Genomic DNA, 26,015 nt, shown 5'->3' on the forward strand with positions numbered 1-26,015 from the left:
AGTCTCTCCCTTGTGCGTCCAGCCTTATGCCAAATCCCGAGTACACAGACCCACCTACAGTGGATCATTAGAATGGGACAGTTAGATTCTTGGAAGAGTTCTAGAACCTCCAATATCAATGTCCTGGTCCAATCTCCCTGAAGGGAAACTAAGACCTAGTGGCCTCGTCCAGGGCCCTTGTTGAGACCGTCTCTCTCCAGATGTACATTTCCCCGTCCCTCATGGACTGGCTCCCAGGCCGGCACCGCCGAATCTTCCGAAACTTTCGGAGCTGTGGGTCTTCATCTGTGAGCAAATCCAACAACACTGGCAGATGCGGCAGCCGGCGGAGCCCCGCGATTTCATCAATTGCTTGACCAGATGGGTAAGGCGTGGTTCCCAGCTCCCTAAACTCTATCTTTGCCTCCCATCAACAGGTGCCTGGCACGCGGCCCGTCTTCTCTGCCCACAGCAACAGCAAGACCCAGAGAGCCATTTCCAGGAGGAGACGTCGGTAATGATGATGCACCTTTTTTTTTCTGGCGACACCGAAACCACGAGCACCACCCTGTGCTACGGGTTTCTCATTCTGCTTAAGTACCCAGAGGTGGCAGGTCTGCAAGCCGGAGACCCAGAATGGGAGGCTGCGGCCTGGGAATGGCTGGAGGGTCCTGGAAGTGCGCAGCTCACAGCCTACCCCAGCCCCAGCCAAGGTGCAGGAGCTGGACCCTGTGGTAGGGCGGAGGCGCGCCCCAAGCCTGGACGACCCCGAGCGACTGCCCTACACCAACGCAGTGCTGCTCCAGATCCAGCGCTTCATCAGCGTGGTGCCCCTGGGGCTGCCGTGCACCCTCCCCCTTGACACCCAGCTGCACGGCCACTGTCTAGCCAAAGGTGCCCACTGAGTCTGGGGATCCTGTGCGAGGCCCGGGTGCATGAGGTGTGTTCTGAGATCAGCCAGAATCGGCAGGTGTGCGCTGTGCAGACTGAAGCACAATCAGTTACCGCTGGAGCAGGATGGTAGGCCTGCCTTCCCTTCAGCTTTTATTTTATTTTATTTATTTATTTATTTATTTTTTTTTTTTTTTGAGATGGAGTGTGGCTCTGTCGCTCAGGCTGGAGTGCAGTGGCATGATCTCGGCTCACTGCAACCTCTGCCTCCTGGGTTCAAGCAATTCTCCTGCCTCAGCCTCCTGAATACCTGGTATTACAGGCATCCACCACCACACCTGGCTAATTTTTGTATTTTCAGCAGAGACAGGTTTCGTCATGTTGGCCTGGCTGGTCTCGAACTTCTTGACCTCAAGCGATCCATGCTCCTCGGCCTCCCAGAGTGCTGGGATTACAGGCATGAGCTACCTGCCCGGCCTATTCCCTTGAGCTTTTAAAAAGGGCCTTGGATGGAGGAGGTGCACATGCTCACCAAGCCCACAGGTAAACCAAGTTGCATGTACCCCCAGGGCACCTTTGTGATTTCCTGCTTGTGACTGCACACTGACCCCACTCAATTCAAACACCCAGAATGCTTCAACCCTACCAACTTCCTGGACAACGCTACCAACTTCCTGGACAAGGGCAAGTTCCAGGGCAATGACCCTTTCATGCCCTTTGCCTCAGGTGCGGGCAGGGGAGGAAGGCCACCAGCCTGGACCGGCTCTGGGGTGCATGGTGCTCACTATGCACCCGTGTACCCGGGAAAGCAGATGTGCCTGGGCGCAGGCCTGGCCCAGTTGAAGATCTTCCTATTCCTTACAGCCACCCTACAGAGGTTCCTGCTCCCTGTGGTAAACCCTGGCACCATCAACCTCACCTGCAGTTCACTGGCCTGGGCAGTGTCCCCCCAGCCTTCCAGCTCCAGCTAGTGGCCTGCTGAGGTCAGGCTCCGCTGTAGTGGGCTCACTGGCCCTCAAACCTCCGTACCCTCTTTGGTCAATAAAGGCCCTAAACTGCAGATGGAGTCAGATGTGTGCAGCTCTGAGGTAAACTTTTATTTCTTGGCTGACAGGACTTCCACACCCATGCTCCTCCTGGCACCTTTTACTCTGCCCATGCAGTGGCAGCCCAGTCTCAGTGACACCTGACACAGAGCCTTCTTGGCACCGATCATGACTTTAATATTCTCCTGGTGTCAAGTTCAGTGCTAACTTGTTTCCCATCCTCATGTACACCTGGGGGCAGTCCCAAAGCCAACGCGATGCCACTCCCTCTCTGGCCATACCTGATGCTTGTAAGGGATTATTGGAAGGACAGCCAATAAAGGAATGAAGCCAATAGACCCAAGTTCAGGCAAGCTGATGTATTGTCAGTCCTGCCACGCTACCCCTTGACAAAAGCAGAGGAGGCAGCCCCGCTTACAGGTTATAGCCACCCTTCTCAATTTCCTTACTAATAAAGGCTATAGGGCCTCTCCCTACAAACAAACCAAAACCTCCTCCCACCTTTCCACTCCACCGTGACCTACTTAGGAGTTAAACTCTCCCCCAGGTCCTGAGCCATAACCCCAGCACAGGCAGCCTTAATAGACAGCCTATCTCCAACTTCCTCAAAAAAAAAAAAATCATGTCTTCCTAGGGCTAGCAGGATTTTTAAAAAATATGGATTCCCAACTTTGCCCTCCTAGTTCACCCCCTTTATAAAGCAGCCAAAGGCCCCCTCAATAAACCCCTAATCTCCTCACATAACATACTCCCCAACTTCCACAAACTCCAAACCGCTCTTATCTCTATATTGCCAAAAACCAAATAAAAGCCCTTGGTGTCTTAAGACAACAACAACAAAAATCCTCTTTCCTTTGCTCCTATAGCCCACCTCTCTAAACAACTCAACAACAGAGTCAAAGGGTGGCCAACCTGTCTTAGAGCACTAGCAGCAGCGGCTGTTTTAGCTGTAGAAAGCAGGAAACTAACATTCAGCCAAAATACCACCATCTACAGTCCTCATAATCTACAAGATGTCCTCTCCTACCAAGCATTAAGCTCTCTTCCTCCTTCCCAGATTCAAGGACTCCATGCCCTCTTTATCAAAAATCCCAAATTCTGCCTTACCAACAGTGCTCCCCTCAACCCAGCATCCTTACTCCTCATACCCTCTTCCCTTCCTACTCATTCTGACACTGACGTCCTAGACCTCCTGCAGCCACACTTCCCAAACATTCCCTCCAATCCTCTCACCAACCCCAATGACCAGCTATTCATAGACGGCTCCTCTTCCAGGCCGACCGGCTCCCCTAAAATTGCTGGATACTCAATCGTTTCTCTTGACCAAGTAATTAAAGCCAGGCCCCTACCTCCAGGAACCTCCTCCCAAAAAGCAGAACTTATAGCTCTCACCAAAGTCCTAACCCTTTCCAAAGGCAAATAAGTCAACATTTATACAAACTCCAAATATGCCTATCACATCCTTCATTCCCACACTGCCATCTGGCAAAAGAAAGTATTCTTTACTGCCAAAGGAACCCCCATCACTACCGGCCCCTGGGCAGCCTGGGTAGGCTGACACATAGCTGCTGCTAGGAGCTGGTATTTAGCACAATCTTGTTGGACTTTATCTAATTTCTTTTGCTCGTCTCTGTTGTTGAAGACCTTAAAGGCCAGGTTAAGAAGGACTTGTCGAGGGGTTTGAGGGCCCTCTTCTACCTTTCTGAGCTCGTGCTGTATGTCAGGAGCAGACTGAGATGAAATGGATATTAAGAACAATGGTTCCTGGGAGGTGGGGTCAACACGGGCGTATTTTTGGAGGGCCTCTGTAAGGCGGGAAAGAAATTTGGCAGGGTTTTCATCGGCTCTTTCAGAGATTTCTTTGCACTTTTCAAAATTTACGGCCTTATGGGCTGCTTTGTTAAGGCCTACGATGAGGGAAGTTGTTATACCCAGACCGTTTGTTCCCCAAAGAAGACCACCAGAGTCCAGAGTCAAAGCCAAGCGGCAAGGATCCTTTACTACAAGTTCGAACTTGGTCCCTCCATTCCACAGCATACAAGAGGGCCTTGAACAATGCGAGTGCTTGCTTTTTAGAGCCCGATGTAAATAGGATATGTAAAGTTACAGAGGAACAAGGGAATTCTTTTGGTTACAGCATTACAATTGGTTTACATTTTAAGTTATACATTCAGCAGTTTTTCTATTGGTTCCCGCGCTTTCAGTAAAACCACAAATGGCTGTGTCCTTATCGGGGACTTTCCAGGTGGTGTTTTTCTAAAGTTGAGATATATGGTAGTCTCTGAGTTGAGAGGTGTGTTTGTACTGGGCTCAGGAAGTTAAGAGATATACGGTGGGATGTGTTTGTACTGGGCTCAGGAAGTTAAGAGATATACGGTGGGATGTGTTTGTACTGGGCTCAGGAAGTTAAGAGATATACGGTGGGATGTGTTTGTACTGGGCTCAGGAAGTTAAGAGATGTATAGTGGGATGTGTTTGTACTGGGCCTGTTTGTTTTGAGCCCGGGGCTGAGGAATGTGCCTGATTTCTTTCAAAGTAATCATGTCGGGCCGGGCGCGGTGGCTCAAGCCTGTAATCCCAGCACTTTGGGAGGCCGAGACGGGCGGATCACAAGGTCAGGAGATCGAGACCATCCTGGCTAACATGGTGAAACCCCGTCTCTACTAAAAAAATACAAAAAACTAGCCGGGCAAGGTGGTGGACGCCTGTAGTCCCAGCTACTCGGGAGGCTGAGGCAGGAGAATGGCGTGAACCCGGGAGGTGGAGCTTGCAGTGAGCTGAGATCCGGCCACTGCACTCCAGCTTGGGTGACAGAGTGAGACTCCGTCTCAAAAAAAAAAAAAAAACAAAGTAATCATGTGGTTACGAGACGCCCGGTCGGGGTCAGTGGGTTGGTACTCCCAGAGGGGTTACTCCCAGGGAACTGCAGCAGCCCCTACGGGCTTAATAGGGTCTTGCCGATGAAGATCGTCGGCATGTACCTGTGCTGCGAGCCACACTCTTTCCTTCTCTTCTGGAAGAAGGGTAGAAGAGAGGATAATGTAGAGATCATGCCAAGTGAGTTTATAAGATTGGGTAAGGTATTTAAATTCTTTGATATAAGTGTCAGAATCGGAAGAAAAGGGCCCGAGATGTTTTTTAACTTGGGAGAGGTCGGAGAGGGAGAAGGGAACGTGGATGTGAATGATGCCTTCAGTTCCGGCCACCTCTCGGAGGGGAAGTATGGGGGCTGGTTGTTGGGCATTCTGAGTTCCAGAGTGGGTGTGAGGTGGAGATGAGGATGAATCAGAGTCAGGAGCTGGGTGATTGGAGAGAGCGGGGAAAGACGGAGGGCAGGAGCAGGAGCCTAGGGTGGAGGGTCGTGATGATCGGGTGGAGGATTATGTTGACGGGGCAGGGGGAAGTCGGCAGGGTCAAAGGAGGAGGAATCATCAGAAGGAAGGGAAGCTGAGGATGAGTCTGACTCAGAGCTGGCAAGGAGGATTTGGAAAGCGGAACAGAGCTGACAGAGGGAGGGGAGGCTACAGAGGGCAAAAATGGCCTGAACATAAGGGATTTCAGACCACTTTTCATTGCGATAGCAAAAGTTGTCTAGGTCCCTGAGGATGTTAAAATCAAATGTGCCATTTTCAGGCCACTGGGAGCCACTGTCCAATTTATACTGAGGCAAGGCTGTATTACAATACAAGATGAGCCTTTTTGGCCAAATTTCAGATCGGAGGTCAAGGGCATTAAGGTTATGGAGGAGACACACGAGGGGGGGATGTCTTTGACGGAGTGGATTGGGAGGCTCCTATAGTGGAATGAGAAAGGGAGGGGTAGAGATAGGAGACTTGGCTGGAGACTAGAATGGTGGGAGAAGGAGTCCCTTGTTCCATGGTTCAAGTCGGAGAAGTACAACAATTCCCCACTCAGGCATCCCTGAAAGGGAGACACCGAGGGCCTAGAGGGCCTAGAGGCTGGGAGGAGGAAACTCTTGGCTCAGCGCTGTGTCTCTTTCAGGAAGGAAGAAGCAGACAAGGGTTCCGGATGGAAGGCAAAAGTCTCCTTTACTCACCCCTGAGGCTGCCTTGGTGTTGGATGTGTCTGCCGGCAATGGAAAGGAGTAGGAAATCCTCTGGGTCTCCCGCAGGTTCTGGAAGGGGGAGTTCGGCCGGGGAAAGTGGGGAGGGAAGGAGACAGAAATAAAGGGAGGCCAAACTCTACCACCTTCCCAAGTTTTGGCACCAAGATGTAAGGGATAATTAGAAGGCTAGCCAAGAAAGGAATGAGGCCAATAGATCCAAGTTAAGGCAAGATGATTTATTGTCAGTCCTGCTGCGCTACCTCTTGACAAAAGCAGAGGAGGCAGCCCTGCTTACAGGCTATAGCAAGGTTTTATACGACATAGAACTGGGTCAGGGTGAAGGAAAAACAAAAGGGGGGTGGTCCTTTGTGCCAGGTGGCTGACCACTTCCTGGAGATGTTTTACTTGCCAGTTCTGTTATGCAAGATAGACATCGTAACCGCATCCTGGGACAGCTGGCCTCTGGTCAAACAGTTACAGGCAGGTTTGGGTAGGGAGTTTTACTTTTTGGCCTTTGGGCTTAGGTCTATGGGAGGGGGAAACAGTCCAGTTTGGTGGACCCTAACAATGCTGAAATCAGAGCCCACCAGGGTCATCCCTGTGTCCACTGCTGATGCCAGTCTCAGCACTCACCTCCTGCTAAGCCTGGCCCGCGCTTGAATCCCAGGGTGATCTAGGCCAGTCACTGAAGGGGGACGAGGAGAGAGTGCACATCCCAGCTCCCTCACTTACTCCCTGTGTGACCTCACTCAAGAGGATTTATGGAGTCTAGATCTGCTCATCTTCAAAATGAGGATGATGATGAACCAACCTCATTGTTACAAAGATTCAACCAGGTCATACACACCTAGACTTAATCTTCCCATATGCGACCGTGCTCACCAAAGGGTAACTGTCCTGTTTACTAAGGAAGAATTTCCCTGAGGGAAGGACAGGAGGCTACTCATCCCTTCTCCACTCCCACCCACCCCGGGCTCTGCCTCTGTGCCTAACACTGGAGTTTACCCCAATCTCTTCTGCGATTGTTCCCTCTGCCTGCTAATAGTACTAGCCCCTGACAAAGCAGGAATCGCCCTCAAAGAAGACTTAGCTCACCCTCAAATATGATCCTCTCTTCCTAAATAGTCCCTTTCCACTGGTGGGTAAACCAAATCCAGAAAGGGGAACTAAGGACACAGAGCAGGAGAGACGGGAGTTCAGGGCCACTCACACGTGTCCCCTGCCCACTGTCTGTTTTCTGTCCTCCGTAGACCCTTATATAAAATGAGAAACATAAATAACAATAATAATATTAATAGGGATGATACAATCAATCTAGTGGATCTCCCTAAGGATCTGGGTTGGAAAACAGTGGAGGTCTTTGTAAATTACAACCCTTGGGACACTTGAGATGTTTCCACCATTTGGGGGTTGTTATTACTATTTCTCCAGACCTGGCCAATCCCTCTGCCAACTGATAACTCGAGGTACTCTCCTCCAGGTGTGGGGAAAGTTCCCTTGAAATACGGCTCTGGTCTTCCACCCCTTTCCCAACCAGAGATGTGCAGTGGAGGTTCTATGGCACCCATCCTAGCCTCACTCTGAGGTTCCAATGAGGATTCTTTGCATTAAGAGACAGCTCTGGGCCAAAGCAAAATCAAGTCAGTCCCTGGGCCCAGTGCTGGGCTGCTGGGTTTTCTGGGAGGAGCTGCTGGGCTTGCTACACACTCCTCCTCCCAGAAACTCCACACCCACACCCTGGGTCTTCCCAGCCCCAAGACTCTCAAGTCCATAAACCTGGAATCCCCCCTCCTGAGACCCTTAACCCTGCATCCTCCTCACCAGAAGACCCTCAAATGCACAGCCACACTTCTGTCCCACCGTAGTAAAACCCAGACCTTTGCATTCTTCTCCTCTGGAACCCCCAAATCAACAACTTTGGGGTGCATTCTCACTCTCAGACCCCAAATCCAAAGTCCAGGTGCTCCCCTATGCAAATATTCCAAACTCCTCAGTTGTACAGTTTATCTGATGCCCCCTCCTGAATCCACAGCCCTGGGGCACCCCTCCTGAAATACCACAGATTTAGTCTAGAGGTCTCCTCCTTATTCAGCTGCCCTGGGGTCACCCTTCTCCTCCTTTGCTGGCTGTGTCCCAAGCTAGGTGGGGTTCATGGTGGGGGGTGTAGTGGGGAGGTGAAATGATATGATTTTGTAATCAGCCAAAGTCCATCCCTCTTTTTCAGGCAGTATAAAAGCAAACCACCCCAGCCATCACCATCTATCATCCCACTGCCACCATGCTGGCCTCAGGGCTGCTCCTGGTGGCCTTGCTGGCCTGCCTGACTGTGATGGTCTTGATGTCTGTCTGGCAGCAGAGGAAGAGCAGGGGAAAGCTGCCTCCAGGACCCACCCCATTGCCCTTCATTGGAAACTACCTGCAGCTGAACACAGAGCAGATGTGCAACTCCCTCATGAAGGTGTCCCAAGGCAGGGAGATGGATGGCACTGGGTGCGGGCCGCCCAGTTGGCTGAGGCTTTGTGGCGGGGATTGACCACTGTGGACCAGAGTCTTAGGAAAGGAGAGTTTTGGAGGTTCAGCATCAGGGTCCTAGCAAGGAAAGACAGGGTCTTGGGATGTCCAGCTCCCTGACTGTGAGAACCTGACTGGGCAAAGCATCCCAGTACATGAAATATCAGTGCTGGGTCCATTCGGAGTAGCGGCTGCTCCCTCTAACCTCTCCCACCCGCCTCCATCAGATCAGTGAGCGCTATGGCCCGGTGTTCACCATTCACCTGGGGCCCCGGCGGGTGGTGGTGCTGTGCGGACATGATGCCGTCAAGGAGGCTCTGGTGGACCAGGCTGAGGAGTTCAGCAGGCGAGGCGAGCAGGCCACTTTCAATTGGGTCTTCAAAGGCTATGGTGAGGGGGTCCCAGAGGGGAAGTTAGCCAGTCAGACTCCATGACCTCCATGTCCCCAGCCTTCTCCCTGACTTTCCTACCCACTGAAGTCTGCGGCAGAGCCCCCGTCTCTCCCCAGCTCCCTTCATGGAGGCATCTCCCTCTCGCCTGTCTCCAGCGTCCCTGTCCAGATTTCTCCCAGCCTCTCTCACTGGAGTCTCCTCTTTCTCCCCTGTCTCTATCTCTGAGGACATCCCGAGTTTCTGTTTTCCAGCCCTGGTCCTCTGTCTAAATTTGTCTTTTTGTGCTTCTCAGCTTCTGTTCTTCTCTGTGTTTCTCCTCTCTCCCCTTCCCTCTCCTTCTTCTTCCTCTGTCTTAGGATATCACGGTATTCCTACTTCCACATCTCCAGCTGCATCTCCTGGTAACAATCTCTCCTCCTTCCAGACCCTCTCTGTTTCGTCTCCATATTTTTCCCTCTTCTCCAGCTCAGCTTAAGAATCTTTCACCATTTTTATGCTTGAACCCAGAAGGTGGAGGCTGCAGTGAGCAGCCAAGATCACAATACTGCTCTCCAGCCTGGGTGACAGAGTGAGAATCCGTCTCAAAAACAAACAAGCAAAACAAAAAGACTTTTTCACCATTTTTATTTCCTCCTCCCAGATCTCCCCATATCTCACTTCCCCTCCTTCCATCCTCTTCTCCCATCTCTGTCTCTCTTTCTCTCCCTCCTTCCCTCTTTACACTCTGTGGAGTGTCCCGTCTCCCTCTGTTTCGCTGTGCATCTCTCTGTCTGGCCTCTTTTCTGATCCTCTTCTTCCTGCTCCCTCTCTGTCTCTCTCTGTGTTTCTCTGAGTGACTTTGCTGCTCCCCTGCGCGCGGGTTCCGCGCCTGCCCCCGTCGCCCCCGACCTCTCCCCACCCCTGGGTTCACCTCTCCCGAGTGACCTTCAGCACCTGGGAGAGCGCCAAGTCGCCCCGGCGCTTCTCCATGGCCACCTTGCGGGACTTCGGGGTGGGCAAGACGGGCTTCCTCATTGAGGCCCTCCGGGGCACGCGCTGTGGGCAGGGCACGCGGAGTGCGGAGGTGGGAGAAGGAAAACTCTCAGGGCAAGGAACCTTAGCGTGTTCTGTCTGGGGACAGAGACTAGGTGGGGAAAGGCACCTGTGCTCTCAACCCTGAAGTCTGGTGCAGGGAATTTGGCTCATCAGCGCACTGCCTCCTGGAATTCTCAGACTAGCATCAGACCTCTGAGTTGACTCTCTCTCCAACCCCCTTCTCCCGCCACACCCGCAGGCTCCAACATGGATCCCGCCTTCTTCCTGAGCCGCACCGTCTCCAATGTCATCAGCTCCATTGTCTTTGGGGACTGCTTTGACTATGAAGACAAAGAGTTCCTGTCACTGCTGCGCATGATGCTGGGAAGCTTCCAGTTCACCGCAACCTCCACGGGGCAGGTAACCGGCTGCAGCCCGGCCTGTGATGCCCCTACCACAACCTGTCAACTGCTCCCATACCTGGAGACAGGTGCCCCAAACTCCCACCCCCCTCCAGACAGTGTCCCCTCAAAATCAGCCCCCAATATTGGACAACTGGGCAGTTGCAACAGAACCCAGGATGGGTGCCCAATACCCAGTCTCCAAGGACACCTGGATAGCTCAACAGATGCTCCCCAGAACAGAGCCTGCTGGCAGGATGCAAGCCCTCAGCTCAGCTCTCTCACCTGGGCACGTGTTCCCATCCCCAACTTACCAAAATTTCTAACAGATGCTCCCTACCCTGTTCTTCTGAATATTTTAACACCTGGACAAGTGACTGCCTCTACCCCTTCCTGCATACCTGAACACCTGGTGCTGCAAAATCCAGCCCATCATAATCATTTCACATCTACACAAATGTCCCAAATTAGCCCACTGGAATATCTGGCCAAGCGCCCTCTACTTCGCCCACTTAAACACCTGAAAACATGGACAGCTGCCCTAACCAACACCCTAAACACATAAATATCTAGACAGATTATTCCCCAGACACCCAAATAAGTGTTCCCCAATGCTTTCCAATCACACACCTTACAGAGGTGCCCCCAGTGCATCCCACTTGGATAGGTAAACACCTGAACAGATATTCCCTCCACTTCAACATCTTCACCAGCCCCACTTTAATACCTGAACACCTGAACAAAAGCCCCCAATCCAGACCCAATAAGTATCTGGAGAGCTGTCTCCAGCCAACCCCACCTGAATGCCTAAATACCTAGACAGGTGACACTCCCCTCATACCAGCCCCACCTGAGTAGCTAAACACTTGAACGGGTGTCTTCCAACACATCCTGCCTTGAATATCTAAACACCTAGCTGTGTGCTCCAATCCAGCCTCACTGAAACCTGGATGTATGCCTCAATCCATCTTACCTAAATTCCTGGACAGTAGCCTTCTCCCTTAACCCTCATGAAAACTTAGATATATGCTCCCATCCAGCCCCACTGAAATACCTAAACACCTGGGCAGGTAGGTGCCTTTAACCCAGTGCCTTTCTTTCTCTGACACAAGTCCCATTCCCATCAGCTCCTTCCCCCTCACAGCAGTCCTTCCCTTCCCATCCTCTCTCTGTAACCTACAGCTCTATGAGATGTTCTCTTTGGTGATGAAACACCTGCCAGGACCACAGCAACAGGCCTTTAAGGAGCTGCAAGGGTTGGAGGACTTCATAGCCAAGAAGGTGGAGCACAAACAGCGCACACTGGATCCCAACTCCCCACGGGACTTCATCGACTCCTTTCTCATCTGCATACAGGAGCTACACCCCAGCAGCCAGTGCAGGGAGTTGCAAAGCCAGGCAGAGGGAATTGAGGCTGGGAGTGGGGTGGGCAGACAACACAGGCCCATTCAAATTAGCTCTCATCTTAATAATCCTAACAATCCCAACTGTATCAGCCACCGCTGTTCCATCTACTGAGCCCTCACCCACAGGCAGGACTTATGCACGTGAATTAGAATAGCAAGCACTTCTACAGCACTACCACGTGCCAGACACTGTGTTAAGTGCTTTAAGATAGTCCCCCCAAAGGGAATTCCTTTTCCTTGCCAAGGGAAACTGAGGCACACAACACCTGGAAAATCGAGTAACTCCCACCCTAATACTGCGCTTTACCAAGGATCTTAGCAAACGGCACACCAGGAGATTATATCCCACACCTGGCCCAGAGGGTCCCACGCCCACGGAGCCTCCCTCATTGCTAGCACAGCAGTCTGAGATCTAACTGCAAGGTGGCAGCGAGGCTGGGGAAGGAGTGCCCACCATTGCTGAGGCTTAAGTACGTAAACAAAGCCACCAGGAAACTCGAACTGGGTGGAGCCTACCGCAGCTCAACGAGACCTGCCTGCCTCTATAGACTCCACCTCTGGGAACAGGGCATAGCTAAACAAACATCTGCAGATGTAAATGTCCTGTCTGACAGCTTTGAAGAAAGCAGTGGTTCTCCCAGCACAAAGGTTGAGATCTGAGAATGGACAGACTGCCTGCTCAAGTGGGTCCCTGACCCCTGAGTAGCCTAACTGGGAGACATCCCCCACTAGGTGCAGACTGATACCTCACACCTCACACGGCTGGGTACACCTCTGAGATGAAGCTTCCAGAGCAAGAATAAGACAGCAACACTTGCTGTTCATCAATATTCTACCTTCTACAGCCTCCGCTGCTGATACCCAGGCAAACAGGATCTGGAGTGGACCTCAAGCAAACTCCAACAGACCTGCAGCTGAGGGTCCTGATTGTTAGAAGGAAAACTAACAAACAGAAAGAACACCCACACCAAAACCCCATGAGTACATCACCATCATCAAAGACCAAAGGCAGATAAAACCACAAAGATGGGGAAAAATCAGTGCAGAAAAGCTGGAAATTCAAAAAATCAGAGCGCATCTCCCTCTCCAAAGGAACGCAACTCATTACCAGCAATGGAACAAAGCTGGACGGAAAATGACTTTGACAAGTTGAGAGAAGAAGGCTTCAGTCAATCAAACTTCTCAGAGTTAAAGGAGGAACTATGTACCCAGCGCAAAGAAACTAAAAACCTTGAAAAAAGAATGGAAGAATGGATAACTAGAATAACCGATGCAGAGAAGTCCATAAACGAACTGATAGAGATGAAAACCATGACACGAGAGCCATGTGACAAATGCACAAGCTTCAGTAACCGACTCGATCAACTGGAAGAAAGAGTATCAGAGATTGAAGATCAAATGAATGAAATGAAGCGAGAAGAGAAGTTTAGAGAAAAAAGAGTAAAAAGAAATGAACAAAGCCTCCAAGAAATATGGGATTACGTGAAAAGACCAAATCTATGTCTGATTGTTGTGTGTGAAAGTGATGGGGAGAATGGAACCAAGTTGGAAAACACTCTGCAGGATATTATCCAGGAGAACTTCCCCAACCTAGTAGGGCAGGCCAACATTCAAATTCAGGAAATACAGAGAATGCCACAAAGATACTCCTCGAGAAGAGCAACTCCAAGACACATAATTGTCAGATTCACCAAAGTAGAAATGAAGGAAAAAATGTTAAGAGCAACCAGAGAGAAAGGTCGGGTTACCCACAAAGGGAAGCCCATCAGACTAACAGCAGATCTCTTTGCAGAAACTCTACAAGCCGGAAGAGAGTGGGGGCCAATATTCAACTTTCTTAAAGAAAAGAATTTTCAACCCAGAATTTCATATCCAGCCAAACTAAGTTTCATTTCAAGGAGAAATAAAATCCTCTACAGATAAGCAAATGCTTAGAGATTTTGTCACCACCAGGCCTGCCCTACAAGAGATCCTGAAGGAAGCACTAAACATGGAAAGGAACAACCAGTACCAGCCATTGCAAAAACATGCCAAAATGTAAAGACCATTGATGCTAGGAAGAAACTGCATCAACTAAGGAGCAAAATAACCAGCTAATATCATAATGACACGATCAAGTTCACACATAACAATATTAACCTTAAATGTAAATGGGCTAAATGGTCCAATTAAAAGACACAGACTGGCAAATTGGATAAAGAGTTAAGACCCATCAGTTTGCTGTATTCAGGAGACCCATCTCACATGCAGAGACACACATAGGCTCAAACTAAAGGAATGGAGGAAGATCTACCAAGCAAATGGAAAACAAAAGAAGGCAGGGGTTGCAATCCTAGTCTCTGATAAAACAGACTTTAAACCAACAAAGATCAAAAGAGACAAAGAAGGTCGTTACGTAATGGTAAAGGGATCAATTCAACAAGAAGAGCTAACTCTCCTAAATAGATATGCACCCAATACAGGAGCATCCAGATTCATAAAGCAAATCCTTAGAGACCTACAAAGAGACTTAGACTCCCACACAATAATAAGGGAGACTTTTAACACCCCACTGTAAATATTAGACAGATCAATGAGACAAAAGGCTAACAAGGATATCCAGGACTTGAACTGAGCCCTGCACCAAGGGGACCTAATAGACATCTACAGAACTCTCCACCCCAAATCAACAGAATATACATTCTTCTCAGCACCACACTGCACTTATTCCAAAATTGGCCACATGGTTGGCAGTAAAGCACTCCTCAGCAAATGTAAAAGAACAGAAATTCTAACAAACTGTCTCTCAGACCACAGTGCAATCAAACCAGAATTCAGGATGAAGAAACCCACTCAAAACTGCTCAACTACATGGAAACTGAACAGCCTGCTCCCGAATAACCGAGCATATTTATGGAGTACAGTGTGATGTTTCTTTTTTTTTTTTTTTTTTTTTTTTTTTTTTTTTTTTTTTTTGAGACGGAGTCTCGCTTTGCGCCCAGGCTGGAGTGCAGTGGCCGGATCTCAGCTCACTGCAAGTTCCGCCTCCCGGGTTTACGCCATTCTCCTGCCTCAGCCTCCCGAGTAGCTGGGACTACAGGCGCCCGCCACCTCGCCCGCCTATTTTTTTGTATTTTTAGTAGAGATGGGGTTTCACCGTGTTAGCCAGGATGGTCTCGATCTCCTGACCTCATGATCCGCCCGTCTCGGCCTCCCAAAGTGCTGGGATTACAGGCTTGAGCCACCGCGCCCGGCCGATGTTTCAATACATGTGTACAATGTGTAAAAATCAGATTAGGGTAATTGGCATATCTGTCAACATAAAATAATAAAAACATAAAATAATATGGGAAAGGAAAGAGTTCCTTTCCTCCAGAGTAGGCAGCAACAAGGTGCCACCTTGGAAGCAGAGAGCAGCCCTTTCCAGACACCAATCCATCTGGTTCCTTGATCTTGGACTTCCCAATTTCCAGAACCATGAGATATAGATTTCTATTCTTTATAATTTACCCATCCTGGCTGGGCACGGTGGCTAATGCCTGTAATCCCAGCACTTTGGGAGGCCGAGGCAGGCAGATCGCGAGGTCAGGAGATCGAGACCATCCTGGCTAACACTGTGAAACCCCATCTCTACTAAAAATACAAAAGAATTAGCCAGGCGTGGTGGCGGGCGCCTGTAGTCCCAGCTACTCGGGAGGCTGAGGCAGGAGAATGGCGTGAACCTGGGAGGCGGAGCTTGCAATGAGCTGAGGTTGAACCACTGCACTCTAGCCTGGGCGACAGAGCGAGACTCTGTCTCAAAAAAAATAATAATAATAATAATAATTTACCCATCCTCAGTTATTTTGTTTTAGCAGCACTAACAACACTAACAGGGCATAGCCAAAAGCCCAGAGGACAGGATCAAAAACTATGGAGAAGGTTTTGTGGGCCTTGAAACCTAATCAAGGAGCTTCAGTTGGAGTTTTTCCATCTGGATTTCAAAAGTGCTTTGAGCTGGTGACTCCTTTTTGTCTTCCATTTTCCCTCTTCTTGAACTTCAATGTCTATAACTGTTATCTTATTGCCTGTCTCATCATTGTATATTGAGAGCAGATAACTTGTTTCTTTACTGCTGAGGGTCCACAGATGTAGTGAAATTATACCATCATCCACACCGGATTTATATTATGAGATTTGGTATTTGTGAGCTGATTATATGCAGGTAAGATTTTAATCTTTGAATTGATGTAATGGAAAAAACTCAGGAACCTCAGGAGGGGAATAATATATTTTGCATGTGAAAGGGACATGAATCTTTGAGGGTGGGAGGGTGGACCAAGGTAGGCAAAATTTCTAAAAATGGTTTCACAAGATATTTCACTGAAATATTTCAAGATATTTCATATTTGGTGCAATATTCTTAAAAACCTATGAATATGATGATAAATCAGTCCCATATTATTTTATGTTGATAGATATTCTAATTACCCCAATCTGTGGTCATTACACTTGGTACGCATGTATTGAAACATCACACTGTAGTCCATAAATATGTACAATTATTATGTGTCAATTAAAATAATAATAATGATGACAATAATAATAATGAAGAAAGCCCAGGTTCTCTCTCCTTTGGTGCCTATGGAAGATTGAAACCACACAAGCTGCTGCCCATGCAGGAGTACAGTAGGACTTTCACACCACCCTCAGCCTTTAGCCACCATGGAAATCAAGGACCTGTCCCACTCTCCCCAGAGGCCTCATTATGGGAGCAATAAAACTTTCCATGTACTCTCAGTGTGTGTGTGTGTGTGTGGCATCATCAGTTTTGACACCTGCACCAAATTTTGGGTGGGTGTTCATCTGCCTCTCTGAGTGACTATAACAATTGACACTGTGGATTGTTAGACTCTAACTACCATCACCAGGGGTCTTTCTTCTTTTGCTTTGGCTTGCTAACCTGCTAACCCACTCCACTACTTGGATACTGAGCATGCATTTTCAGCTGCTGCCTGCTAGCCAGCCTGTGCCTTGAGCGGTGCTGCCTTGTATTTCATTGTTGAGTCTTACTGTGTTGGTAAAGGATTACCTAGGTGCCGAGGCAAGAGACTGAAGACACAAACTGTTTCAGTATAATAAAGAAAATAGTTAGAATAAGAATAGTCATAATACAAATTAAATATAGAGATGATTATATTTGGACATTATCAATCGTTAGTACAAACACTTTTAATCACTAGCTTTTAATATTACTCTTTTTGTATTACTGATACAAAAAATATAACTGGTGAGTATAGCTGAAGGGATATTGTGAGAAGTGACCTAGAAGGCAAGAGGTGAGCCCTCTGTCATGCCCGCATAAGGGCCGCTAGAGGGCTCCTAGGTCAAGCGGTAACGCCAGTGCCTGGGAAGGCACCCATTACTTAGCAGACTGTGAAAGGAAATCTCCTCTCCTTGGAGGAGTGAGGGAACACTCTGCTCCACCAGCTTCTTGTGGAAGGCTGGATATTATCCAGGCCTGCCCATAGTCATCCGGAGGCCTAAACCCCTCCCTGTGGTGCTGTGCTTCAATAGTCACGCTCCTTGTGGTCTTTCATGTTCCTCCCACGCTCCTGGTTCCTCTTTGAAGTTTGTGGTAGATAGCGGTAGAATAAATAGTGAAAGTCTTAAAGTCTTTGATCTTTCTTACAAGTGCACAGAAGAAAATGCTGACGTACGCTGCCTTCCCTCTCTGCTTCAGCTATCTGAAAGGGAAGGGCCCCCGTCCCACGATCACGTGACTTGCTCGACCTTATCAATCACTTGGCCGACTCACCCTCCTTACCCTGCCCCGCTTGTCTTGTATGCAGTAAATACCAGTGCGCCCAGGCATTCGGGGCCACTACATGTCTCCACGTCTTGGTGGTAGTGATCCCCTGAGCCCAGCTGTTTTTATCTCTTTGTCTTGTGTCATTATTTCTTACAATCTCTCTTCTCCGCACATGGGGAGAACACCCGCTAAGCCACGTAGGGCTGGACCCTACACTACGGAGCTTACCTTACAGGTTTAGTAAACCTCGGTCAGAAGTTTTGTTAATTAATTGGCATTAAAGGACAGGACGATGGGATTAGGACCCTCTTTAATGTGGCCATGGATCATGTGTCGAAGCCTGGACCTGTCTGTGTGTCTTAGAATGCACTTGTGACTGATGCTAGACTCAGGAAAGAGACTTTTCCCTGCCACCAACTGGCTATGTCACCCAACCAGGCGTTGGGCCCCCATCTGTAGAGCACTCAGGGGGAAGACTATATTTGGTGCAATGTATGAGTCCATTGGGTAGTCATTCAAGAAAGAGCAATCTTTGGAGAGTAAGAGAGAGATGGCCAGGCGTGATGGCTCACGCCTGTAATCCCAGCACTTTGGGAGGCTGAGGCAGCTGGATCACCTGAGGTCAAGAGTTTCAGATCAGCCTGGCCAAAGTGGTGAAACCCCGTCTCTATGAAAAATAAAAAAATAAAAATAGCTGGGCATGGTGGCAGGCACCTGTAATCCCAGCTACTTGGGAGGCTGAGGCAGGAGAATCACTTAAACCCAGGAAGTAGAGGTTGCAGTGAGCCAAAATCATGCCATTGCATTCCAGCCTGGGCGACAAGAGCAAGACTCCATCTTAAAAAAATAAAAGAAAAAAAAGAAAAGAGCAAGACTCCATCAAAGAAAAGAGAGAAGAGGGAAAAAAGCAGCCATTCGGTGGCATGCTGAAATCCACTCTTCTAAGAGCAGATGGCTCACCAGGACCTCTGTTGCTGCTGCCTATGCCTCTTTTGCAACAAAGACCCTGATGCTCAGGGTTACAGGAAAATCACCCATAGCACCCCTGTTGCTCAGTGAAGGAATTAATTCAAATCTAACTTAAGCCCTATACATCAACCAGGAACATGGGTGATGCACCTAACCCTGACAATACAGATTTGAGGCCCCTGGAGGAAGAAATGTATAAATATGAGCAGGGCAGAGAAGCCATCCACCCACTCAGAATATATCCAGTAATCAAGAAAACTTTAATCAGTGGATCTCAGGGAGTCCATGAGCTCCTGATATCATATGCAGATTTTGGTCGTATGTGACATTGTGCCTTTTCTTGGAGATGGGCTCAAATGTCATTATATTTATATATTTCTATAGTGGTTAAAAAAACCCCACATAACATAAAACTTACCATATTCACCACTTTAAGTTCCTGCAAGAGGACAGGTAAGCATTAGACTCTCACATTATTCTAGATGGGCCTGGAGCCCTGCACAGGACTTTGCCCACCTGTTTCTCTCCCCTTGTCTATGATCTTGTCTTTCTGTCTTTCTCTTTCTTCTTCCCTGCAAGTCAGCCTTGTAGCTGGGGAGAACACCCACTACACCCTCAACTGCCCTGTGTGCACCTGCATCTTTGCATGTTTGTGTCATTTTGTCCAGTGGTTTCTGCTAAATGCTTCTGCCATGTTTATCCTTATTTATACATCTGTCTGTGTGTGTGTCACTCTGGGTGCATGCTTGAGGTTTCTGTGTGCATGTACGTTTCAGCATGTCCCTGTTGATAGATGAGTTTATGCATGCACAAGGCTTTGTGGGGTGTGTGTTTGTGCTTGATAAGTGGGCATCCATTCCAACTTATGTCTGCACATGCACGTTTGTGTGAGTACCTGATGAGGTGCATGTGTGTTCATGCCACTGTTCCTGAATGCTTGCCAGTCTCTGCGTCTGTCTGTGCGTGTAGCCTGAGTGCACATGTGCTTTGGGATATGCCACTTGGGGGATGTCTATGACGTGCATTTCTGGGTCCAGCTAGATGTGGATACTCAACAAATGTGCATATGCACGTATGTGTGCACGTGTGCACAACTGGTTGACTACATACAAGTGTATGGATGTTTTTGTGCACGTATTCTGGTCATTCACCGTGCACGTAGGCCATGCTGTGTACATATGAACATCTGATATTTGCCTGTTCCTGTCTGTGTTTGGATTCAAATATAGCCCTAGCCCAGCTCTATTTCTCTTACAAAAAAAAAAAAGTGTGAAGTTTTTAAGAGCAGGATTGTAAGTCTGTGAGGTGGATTTTATCATCTTCATTTTGCAAATGAGTTAGGTAAGGCCCCAAAAGTTGTAAATGTCTTGCTTATGACTTCCACAGCTAATGAGGGCAGAGCCTGGGAATAATCTTGTGACTGTAAATATCATGCTTTAAATCACCTCTTTGGACGGCCAGGCCCCACCTCTTTTTCTTTATGAGATATTAGAAGAACTACCTTTAATATTAATTCTATTTTAATATTAATAGGGATATTAATTCTATTTTCCATATGCCACTTGGATTCTCTGGATACTTACGTACACAGAAGCTCACACTTGTACATTGATATGTCTACACAAAAGGGGTTACTGTGTAGTAAGAAACATTTAGAGATTACCAAATGTGTGGTTTGAGAGTCTTATTCCAATGCGCTAGAACTTTAATGGAAATTTAATGAAATTATCTCAACTGAGAGATGAATGTAAGGAAGGGTTTATGCTAGAATGACTAACGGGTGGATGGATGAAAGACTTAATAGATGAGTGAAGGGTTAATCGATGGATGGATTGAAATAGATAAATAATGATTGGAAAGGTGGATGTAAATATTAGTAAGTTGTTGAATGATGAACGAGTTAATGAATGGATGGATGGAATATTGGATAGATGGATAAATGGAAAGTTAATTGGTCCATATGTAGATAATAGAGTGAAAGATATTTATATAGAAGAAATAATGAATGGATATTTTTATAAATTTATGGCTATATGGACAGAAGGATGAAAAGGTAAAAGGATGGATGGATAGATAGACAGACAGACAGATAGATAGATAGATAGATAGATAGATAGATAGATAGATAGATAGATGGAAAGAGTGTGGTGAGCCTGCCTGGACAGCCTGGGACAGGCTGGAATGTATCAGGAGGTGGATAAGAGATACTGAGACCTGTGGCTGGGATGAGGAGATCCCTGGTGCTGATGTATAGGTGTTGGGAGTGTAAATCTTTTGCATTTTTCTCTAGTGGGTGGGGTAATGACTTATGGAATTTTCAGACACACTATAGTGACCAAGAAGTGCCACACATACACACACACACACAATAGGGCACAAGCAGCAAAGCACTTTCTTGTTGAATTCCAGAGCCAGTGGGCTGGGGAGGAAGCCAGGCATCCCTCCTTCTGCTCTCAAAGGCCTCTGTTTTGGGGCTTTAGAAACTGGATTCCTCAGGCCTCAGCCCAGCTGAGTTGGGGGCTCCCCAAAACCTCCACTGACATCTTGATTCCACTGCTTTTCACCTTTTCTGGAGGCTGAGGGAGAGCCCTGAGGCCTGCCTGTCCCCTTGGGGAAGCTCCACCTGACTGCAGCCTCTGTCTCCCAGCCTGAGACTCTCAACTCTCTCTGGTTCTGTATGATTCATTCTCTGACCTTCCCCTGGGGAGGGAGGCAGTGGTCTGACCTACCCACCCAATTCAGTAGCCGTGGAGCTGGGGGTGGTGTCTACAAGGCCAAATTGATGGATAAGTGAGAAGAAAGAAAATCTTCCTTCCTGATCTCCTCCTCATCCCTCACCCCCATCCTCTGGAATCATAACAATTACATAATCACCTCCACCTTACTCCTTCCCACAGGCAGAGAGCCAGAAGGGAGGTATCTGGGCAAAGAGCATCGGTAAGTAAGAAGAGAGCAAGAGAAAAAGATTCCAGGGGGACAGAAAGCAAGAGAAAGAGGCAGAGAGACAGAGAGAGAGAGAGAGAGAGAGAGAGAGAGAGAGAGAGAGAGATGGAGAGAAAGAGACAGAGACAGGGAGAGAGAAAGAAAGACAGAGATCACCAGGGAGATATGTGGGAGAGAGAGAGACAGGGAAAGAGATGGAGAGAGAAATGAAAAGAGAGAGAGACACAGACACCAGGGAGAGATTGGGAGGAGAGAGAAAGAGCACGAAGGAGAGATGGAGGGGGGGAGGAGAGAGACAGAGAGATGGAGAGAGAGAAAGAGAGATCAAGAGCACCAGGGAGAGACGGGGGGGAGAGAGATGGAGAGAGAGAGATGAAGAGAGAGAGAGAGGACGCAAGGGAGAGACAGAGAGAGGCAGAGGTGGGGGAGGAGAGAGAGATGGAGAAAGAGAGAGAGCATCAGGGAGAGATGGGAAGAAAGGGAGAGACAGAGAGAATCAGGGAGAGACAGAGAGAGAAAGAAAAACAAAGAGCCAGAGAGAGAGAAGGGGGAGAGGAAGGGAGGGAAAGAGGGGAAGGAGAGGGAGGGAAGGAAGAAGGTGGGAAGGGATGGAGGGAATAACTGGGACCCAGTGAAACGGGGAGAAGGAATCTGAGAAAGACACAGGACACCATCAGAGAGAGAAGCAGACAGAGATGGAAAGAGGAGCACAGAGAGAAAGGAAGAGGCGGACAGAGAGATGCTCACTCAGAAAGGTGTAGATGGAGATATAGACAGACCCAGAGCCCTGGGAAGATCTAGACAAGTGAAAAAGAGTCTCAGAGGGGAGAGTCAGAGACGTACAGAGTGACTGATCTAGAAGTTCAAAGAGAAGGACAGAGAGACACAGGAAAAGAAGAAACAGCCCAATGAAGGAGGCAGAGACTTGCCTGGGGCAGAATCGGAGGGTGGCAGCAGGGAGGAGAAATACCGTCCGATTTCGGGGGTGGGTGGCCCTGCCCAGACATGCCAGCGTGGCCTGGGAAGCCTTGTGAGCAGCCAGCATGTCATTATTTTTCTAGTACCTCTTGTGCGCCAGGCCCTGACAGACCCAATCTCTTTTAATCCCAACGACAAGCCTCAATGATAATCATTACAGCTCATTCTTACAGCACACAATACCCCAGACGCTTTTTGCAAGTGCCAAAAGCTCTTTGCACCTGCCTCACCAAATCATCAAACAGCCCCACATGAGAGGCGCTACCATGATCTCCCTTCACAGAGGCAGAAATAAGGCACACAGAGGGCTTAAGTCACTTCTCAAAGGCACCAGCATGGAGCTGGGATTCAACATCCAGACACTCTGGCTCCAATTGGTGATGTTGTCTTTTTCATTCCTGAGAGACAGAGAGCTGAGAACTCTAAAGATGTGGCCCCCAGATTTGGAGAAGTGGGAGTTCTTATGCAAGTGTCAAAAGATCAACCAGAGGAGCCGATGAATACCCTGAAATAGTCGTGCAGCTGGGTGTCATCGTGCCTACCTAGAAAAACTGTGTGCAAGTATTTTGGACCCCTTGAAGGCTCAGCTCTTATTTATTCCACAAATATTTATTGTGAACCCTACTAAGTGTCAGGAACTTGTCCTGGTGGGTGGGGGAACCCACAGGGACCAAAGCAAACCACGACAGCAGTAGTAATTAAATAAATGAGAACCAGGCAGCCTCAATGACTCACACCTGTTATCTCAGCACTTTGGGAGGCTGAGGCAGGTGGATCACCTAAGGTCGGGAGTTCGAGACCAGCCTGACCAACATAGAGAAACTCTGTCTCTACTTAAAAAAAAAAATGCAAAATTAGCCAGGCATGGTGGCACATGACTGTAATCCCAGCTACTCAGGAGGCTAAGGCAAGAAAATCACTTGAACCCAGGAGGCAGAAGTTACAGTGAGCCGAGATTGCACCATTGCACCCCAGCCTGGACAACAAAAGCGAAACTCCGTCTCAAAAAAAAAAAAGAATTCCAGAAGCTTCGGTAATTAATATATAAGCCAGAAAGGAATTCCCAAGCTGATCTGTGGAGTCCTACCCAAAGTTGACCCCAGCTGCCTTGCTGCCTGTGAGCTGTCTCCCGTCTACCCACCTCCTCCTTTTCCATCCCTTCTGCACTCCCCTATCTCAGCATCTGGACATACTTGAGAAAGCCCTGTGGTTTATTTGCAAAGTGCTCACCGAGGAAGGGCAGAGGCCAGGGCCTAGGAGAGAGGCAGCCGTGGGAGGTGGGATGGCCCCAGAGCCAGAGTAACAAGAGGCCACTGAGGACAATGAGGAGTGAGAAGGCTGAGGGCGCCGTGGTCCTCATTCCACCCACTTTCCACTCTGCTGTTGCTCTTAAAAGACATGTTGCTCTATTTTTCTATTTCTGTGGTTGGTGTGGGAAGATGTGCCATGCATTTGCACTGGCAGAGTCCCTGCTAACTTTTCAGAGGCTACAAGGAGCCCAAAGGTGGCAGGTGCTGCAGAGACCAACAGATTAGCATCTCAGGGCTGAGTCCCAGAGCCAGCTTCCCATTGGTCACAGCCTGGCTGATGTAGCCTTGTGACAAAGATATTAAACTTGCAGCACCTCCCTCAGGAAAGGGTGGTGATCCTGCTGGTGGAATGTGTGGAGGCTGGGTTTATTTATTTATTTATTTATTTTTGAGATGGAGTCTCTCTTTGTCACCCAGATTGGAGTGCAGTGGTGGGATCTTGGCTCACTGCAACCTCTGGCTTCTGCATTCAAGCCATTCTCCTGTCTCAGCCTCCCAAGTAGCTGGGACTACAGGTGTGCACCACCACACTCGGTTAATTTTTGTATCTTTTTTAGTTGATACAGGGTTTCAGTATGTTGTCAGGCTGGTCTCCAAACCCTGACTTGAGGTGATCCACCTACCTCGGCCTCCCACAGTGCTTATAGGCATGAGCCACCGCATCCAGCCTGGAGGCTGGATTTAGACTGGCTCCACTGCAAGAATAGCGCTAAGCTTTACCAAAAGGTTGCATTGCAGCACAGGGGATCGAGAGTAACTGGCAGGCAGAATTGGGGGCATCCTGGGCCCTTTGGGGATGAGAATTTATTCTGGGTCTCAGAAGAAAGTGGGATATGGAGGAAACATAGTCTGATGGAGGAGGCCTAGCTCCATTTTGGGAGGGCTGTGGGGGTAGGGGATGCTGATTAGCCACTCATTCATCCATTCATTCCTCAGCAAATATTTTGAACACCCGTTATATGCCACATGCTGTGTTGAGGGTACAGTGATGAGCAAGACAATGGTTTGGCCCTTCACAGAGTTGGCATTGAGGTGAGAGAGGCATTCTCACCAACATTCCTTCCAGAAAAATCCCTAGGGACCTGACAACAAAAGACTCCCACGCGAAATGGCACAGATCACCTCTTGACCTGGGGAGGTCAGGCTTTAGAGAGGTTTATTTAATTCTCAGAGGATTCGAAGGAACATATCAGAGAATCCAAAGCACCAGTGTAGAATCCCACAGCTCAGGGAACCTGGGCCAAGGAGGCTTTTGACAGAGGGAAGCAGTAGGAAGAGGCAGCTGGGAACGAGGATGGGGGAAGACTACAGTAGTGTGTGACTGTGGTCTACAACAGGCACGACCCTCAAAAATAGCGTTCAACGTGAAAGCAACCAGACACAAAAGATCACCTATTACGCCTCTGTCCTCCAGACCCCAGAATGGTAGATCCACCAACAACTCGCACTATGCACCTGGAAAAGCCATAGACACTCAATGCCAGCCCGTGAAGGCAGCCAGGAGCAGGGCTGTACTCTGCAAGCCACAGCGGCAGGGCTGCCTGAGGTCACCGGAACCCACCTCTTGCATCAGCGCCACCTGGATGTGAGATATGGCGTCAAAGGAGATCATTTTGAAGCTTTAAGATTTGACTGCCCTGCTGGATTTTGGACTTGCATGGGGCCTATAGACCCTTCGTTTTGGCCAATTTCTCCTTTTTGGAATGGGTGCATTTACCCAGTGGTTGAACCCCCTTTGTATCTAGGAAATAATTAACTTGCTTTTAATTTTACAGGTTTATAGTCAGAAGGGACTTGCCTTGGATCAGATGAGGACTTCTGAGACTGTGGACTTCTGAGTTAATGCTGAAATGAGTTAAGGCTTTGGTGGGTGGTCGGGAAGGCATGATTTGTTTTGAAATGTGAGGACATGAGATTTGGGAGGAGTCAGGGTAGAATGATACGGTTTGGCTGTATCTCCACCCAAATCTCATTTCAAAATATAGTTCCCATAATCCCCACATGTCGTGGGAGGGACCCAGTGGGAGGTAATTGAATCATGGGGGTGGATTTTCCCATGCTGTTTTGTGATAGTGAACAAGTTTCACGTGATCTGATGGTTTTACAAAGGGCAGTTTTCCCTGCACACACTCTCTCTCTTGCTTGCCGCCATGTAAGATGTGTCTTTGCTTCTCATTTGCCTTCTGCCATGATTGTGAGCTCTCCCCAGCTACGTGGAACTGTGAGTCCATTAAACCTGTTTTTCTTTATAAATTACCCAGTCTCAGATACGTGTTCATTGGCAGCATGAGAATGAACTAACACACCAACCCTATAGAGTCATTGTGGGGATGGACATG

General features: G+C 48.5%; 3 protein-coding genes across 5 annotated transcripts in view; 2 read left to right on the top strand and 1 right to left on the bottom strand.

The window, feature by feature from the left end:
• LOC126942028 (cytochrome P450 2G1) overlaps positions 1-6,330 on the bottom strand; it is an 88,296-nt gene extending 81,966 nt beyond the window's left edge. For both annotated transcript variants that reach the window (XM_050769081.1, XM_050769079.1), the window contains exon 1: positions 5,974-6,330. The gene's annotated coding sequence lies outside the window, so the exon portion shown is untranslated. The remainder of the gene's footprint in view (positions 1-5,973) is intronic.
• Positions 1,087-3,276, top strand: LOC126942120 (cytochrome P450 2C50-like). Of its 2 annotated transcripts, none has more exons than XR_007721499.1 (2): positions 1,087-1,413; positions 1,597-3,276. XR_007721499.1 is itself a non-coding variant. In XM_050769357.1 (2 exons), exons 1-2 carry the CDS (start codon positions 1,380-1,382, stop codon positions 1,839-1,841), a joined length of 375 nt encoding a protein of 124 aa, XP_050625314.1. In that variant the 5' UTR covers positions 1,087-1,379; the 3' UTR covers positions 1,842-3,276. The 2 variants fall into 2 exon arrangements, 1 of the variants encoding a protein (XP_050625314.1); XM_050769357.1 differs by having other exon boundaries at positions 1,501-3,276.
• Positions 6,331-8,253: 1,923 nt separating the features above from the next.
• LOC126942146 (cytochrome P450 2A13-like) lies at positions 8,254-12,252 on the top strand. Its single transcript, XM_050769398.1, has 5 exons — positions 8,254-8,440; positions 8,721-8,883; positions 9,806-9,922; positions 10,159-10,319; positions 11,483-12,252. The coding sequence occupies exons 1-5, from the start codon at positions 8,261-8,263 to the stop codon at positions 11,816-11,818; spliced, it is 957 nt and encodes a 318-aa protein (XP_050625355.1). The 5' UTR covers positions 8,254-8,260; the 3' UTR covers positions 11,819-12,252.
• The last annotated feature ends 13,763 nt before the right edge of the window (positions 12,253-26,015 follow it).

This window comes from Macaca thibetana, chromosome 19, assembly GCF_024542745.1.
Source record: "Macaca thibetana thibetana isolate TM-01 chromosome 19, ASM2454274v1, whole genome shotgun sequence".
NCBI classification, from domain to species: Eukaryota; Metazoa; Chordata; class Mammalia; order Primates; family Cercopithecidae; genus Macaca; species Macaca thibetana.

Excerpts from the sequence above, each read along its gene's own strand:
- LOC126942120 (XM_050769357.1), top strand. The coding sequence starts at position 1,380 with ATGGAGGAGGTGCACATGCTCACCAAGCCCACAG. Across the intron at positions 1,414-1,500 it reads CATGCTCACCAAGCCCACAG|AATGCTTCAACCCTACCAAC; the intron begins GTAAACCAAGTT and ends TCAAACACCCAG.
- LOC126942146 (XM_050769398.1), top strand. The coding sequence starts at position 8,261 with ATGCTGGCCTCAGGGCTGCTCCTGGTGGCCTTGCTGGCCTGCCTGACT. Across the intron at positions 9,923-10,158 it reads GGCCCTCCGGGGCACGCGCT|GCTCCAACATGGATCCCGCC; the intron begins GTGGGCAGGGCA and ends CCACACCCGCAG. Across the intron at positions 10,320-11,482 it reads CCGCAACCTCCACGGGGCAG|CTCTATGAGATGTTCTCTTT; the intron begins GTAACCGGCTGC and ends TGTAACCTACAG.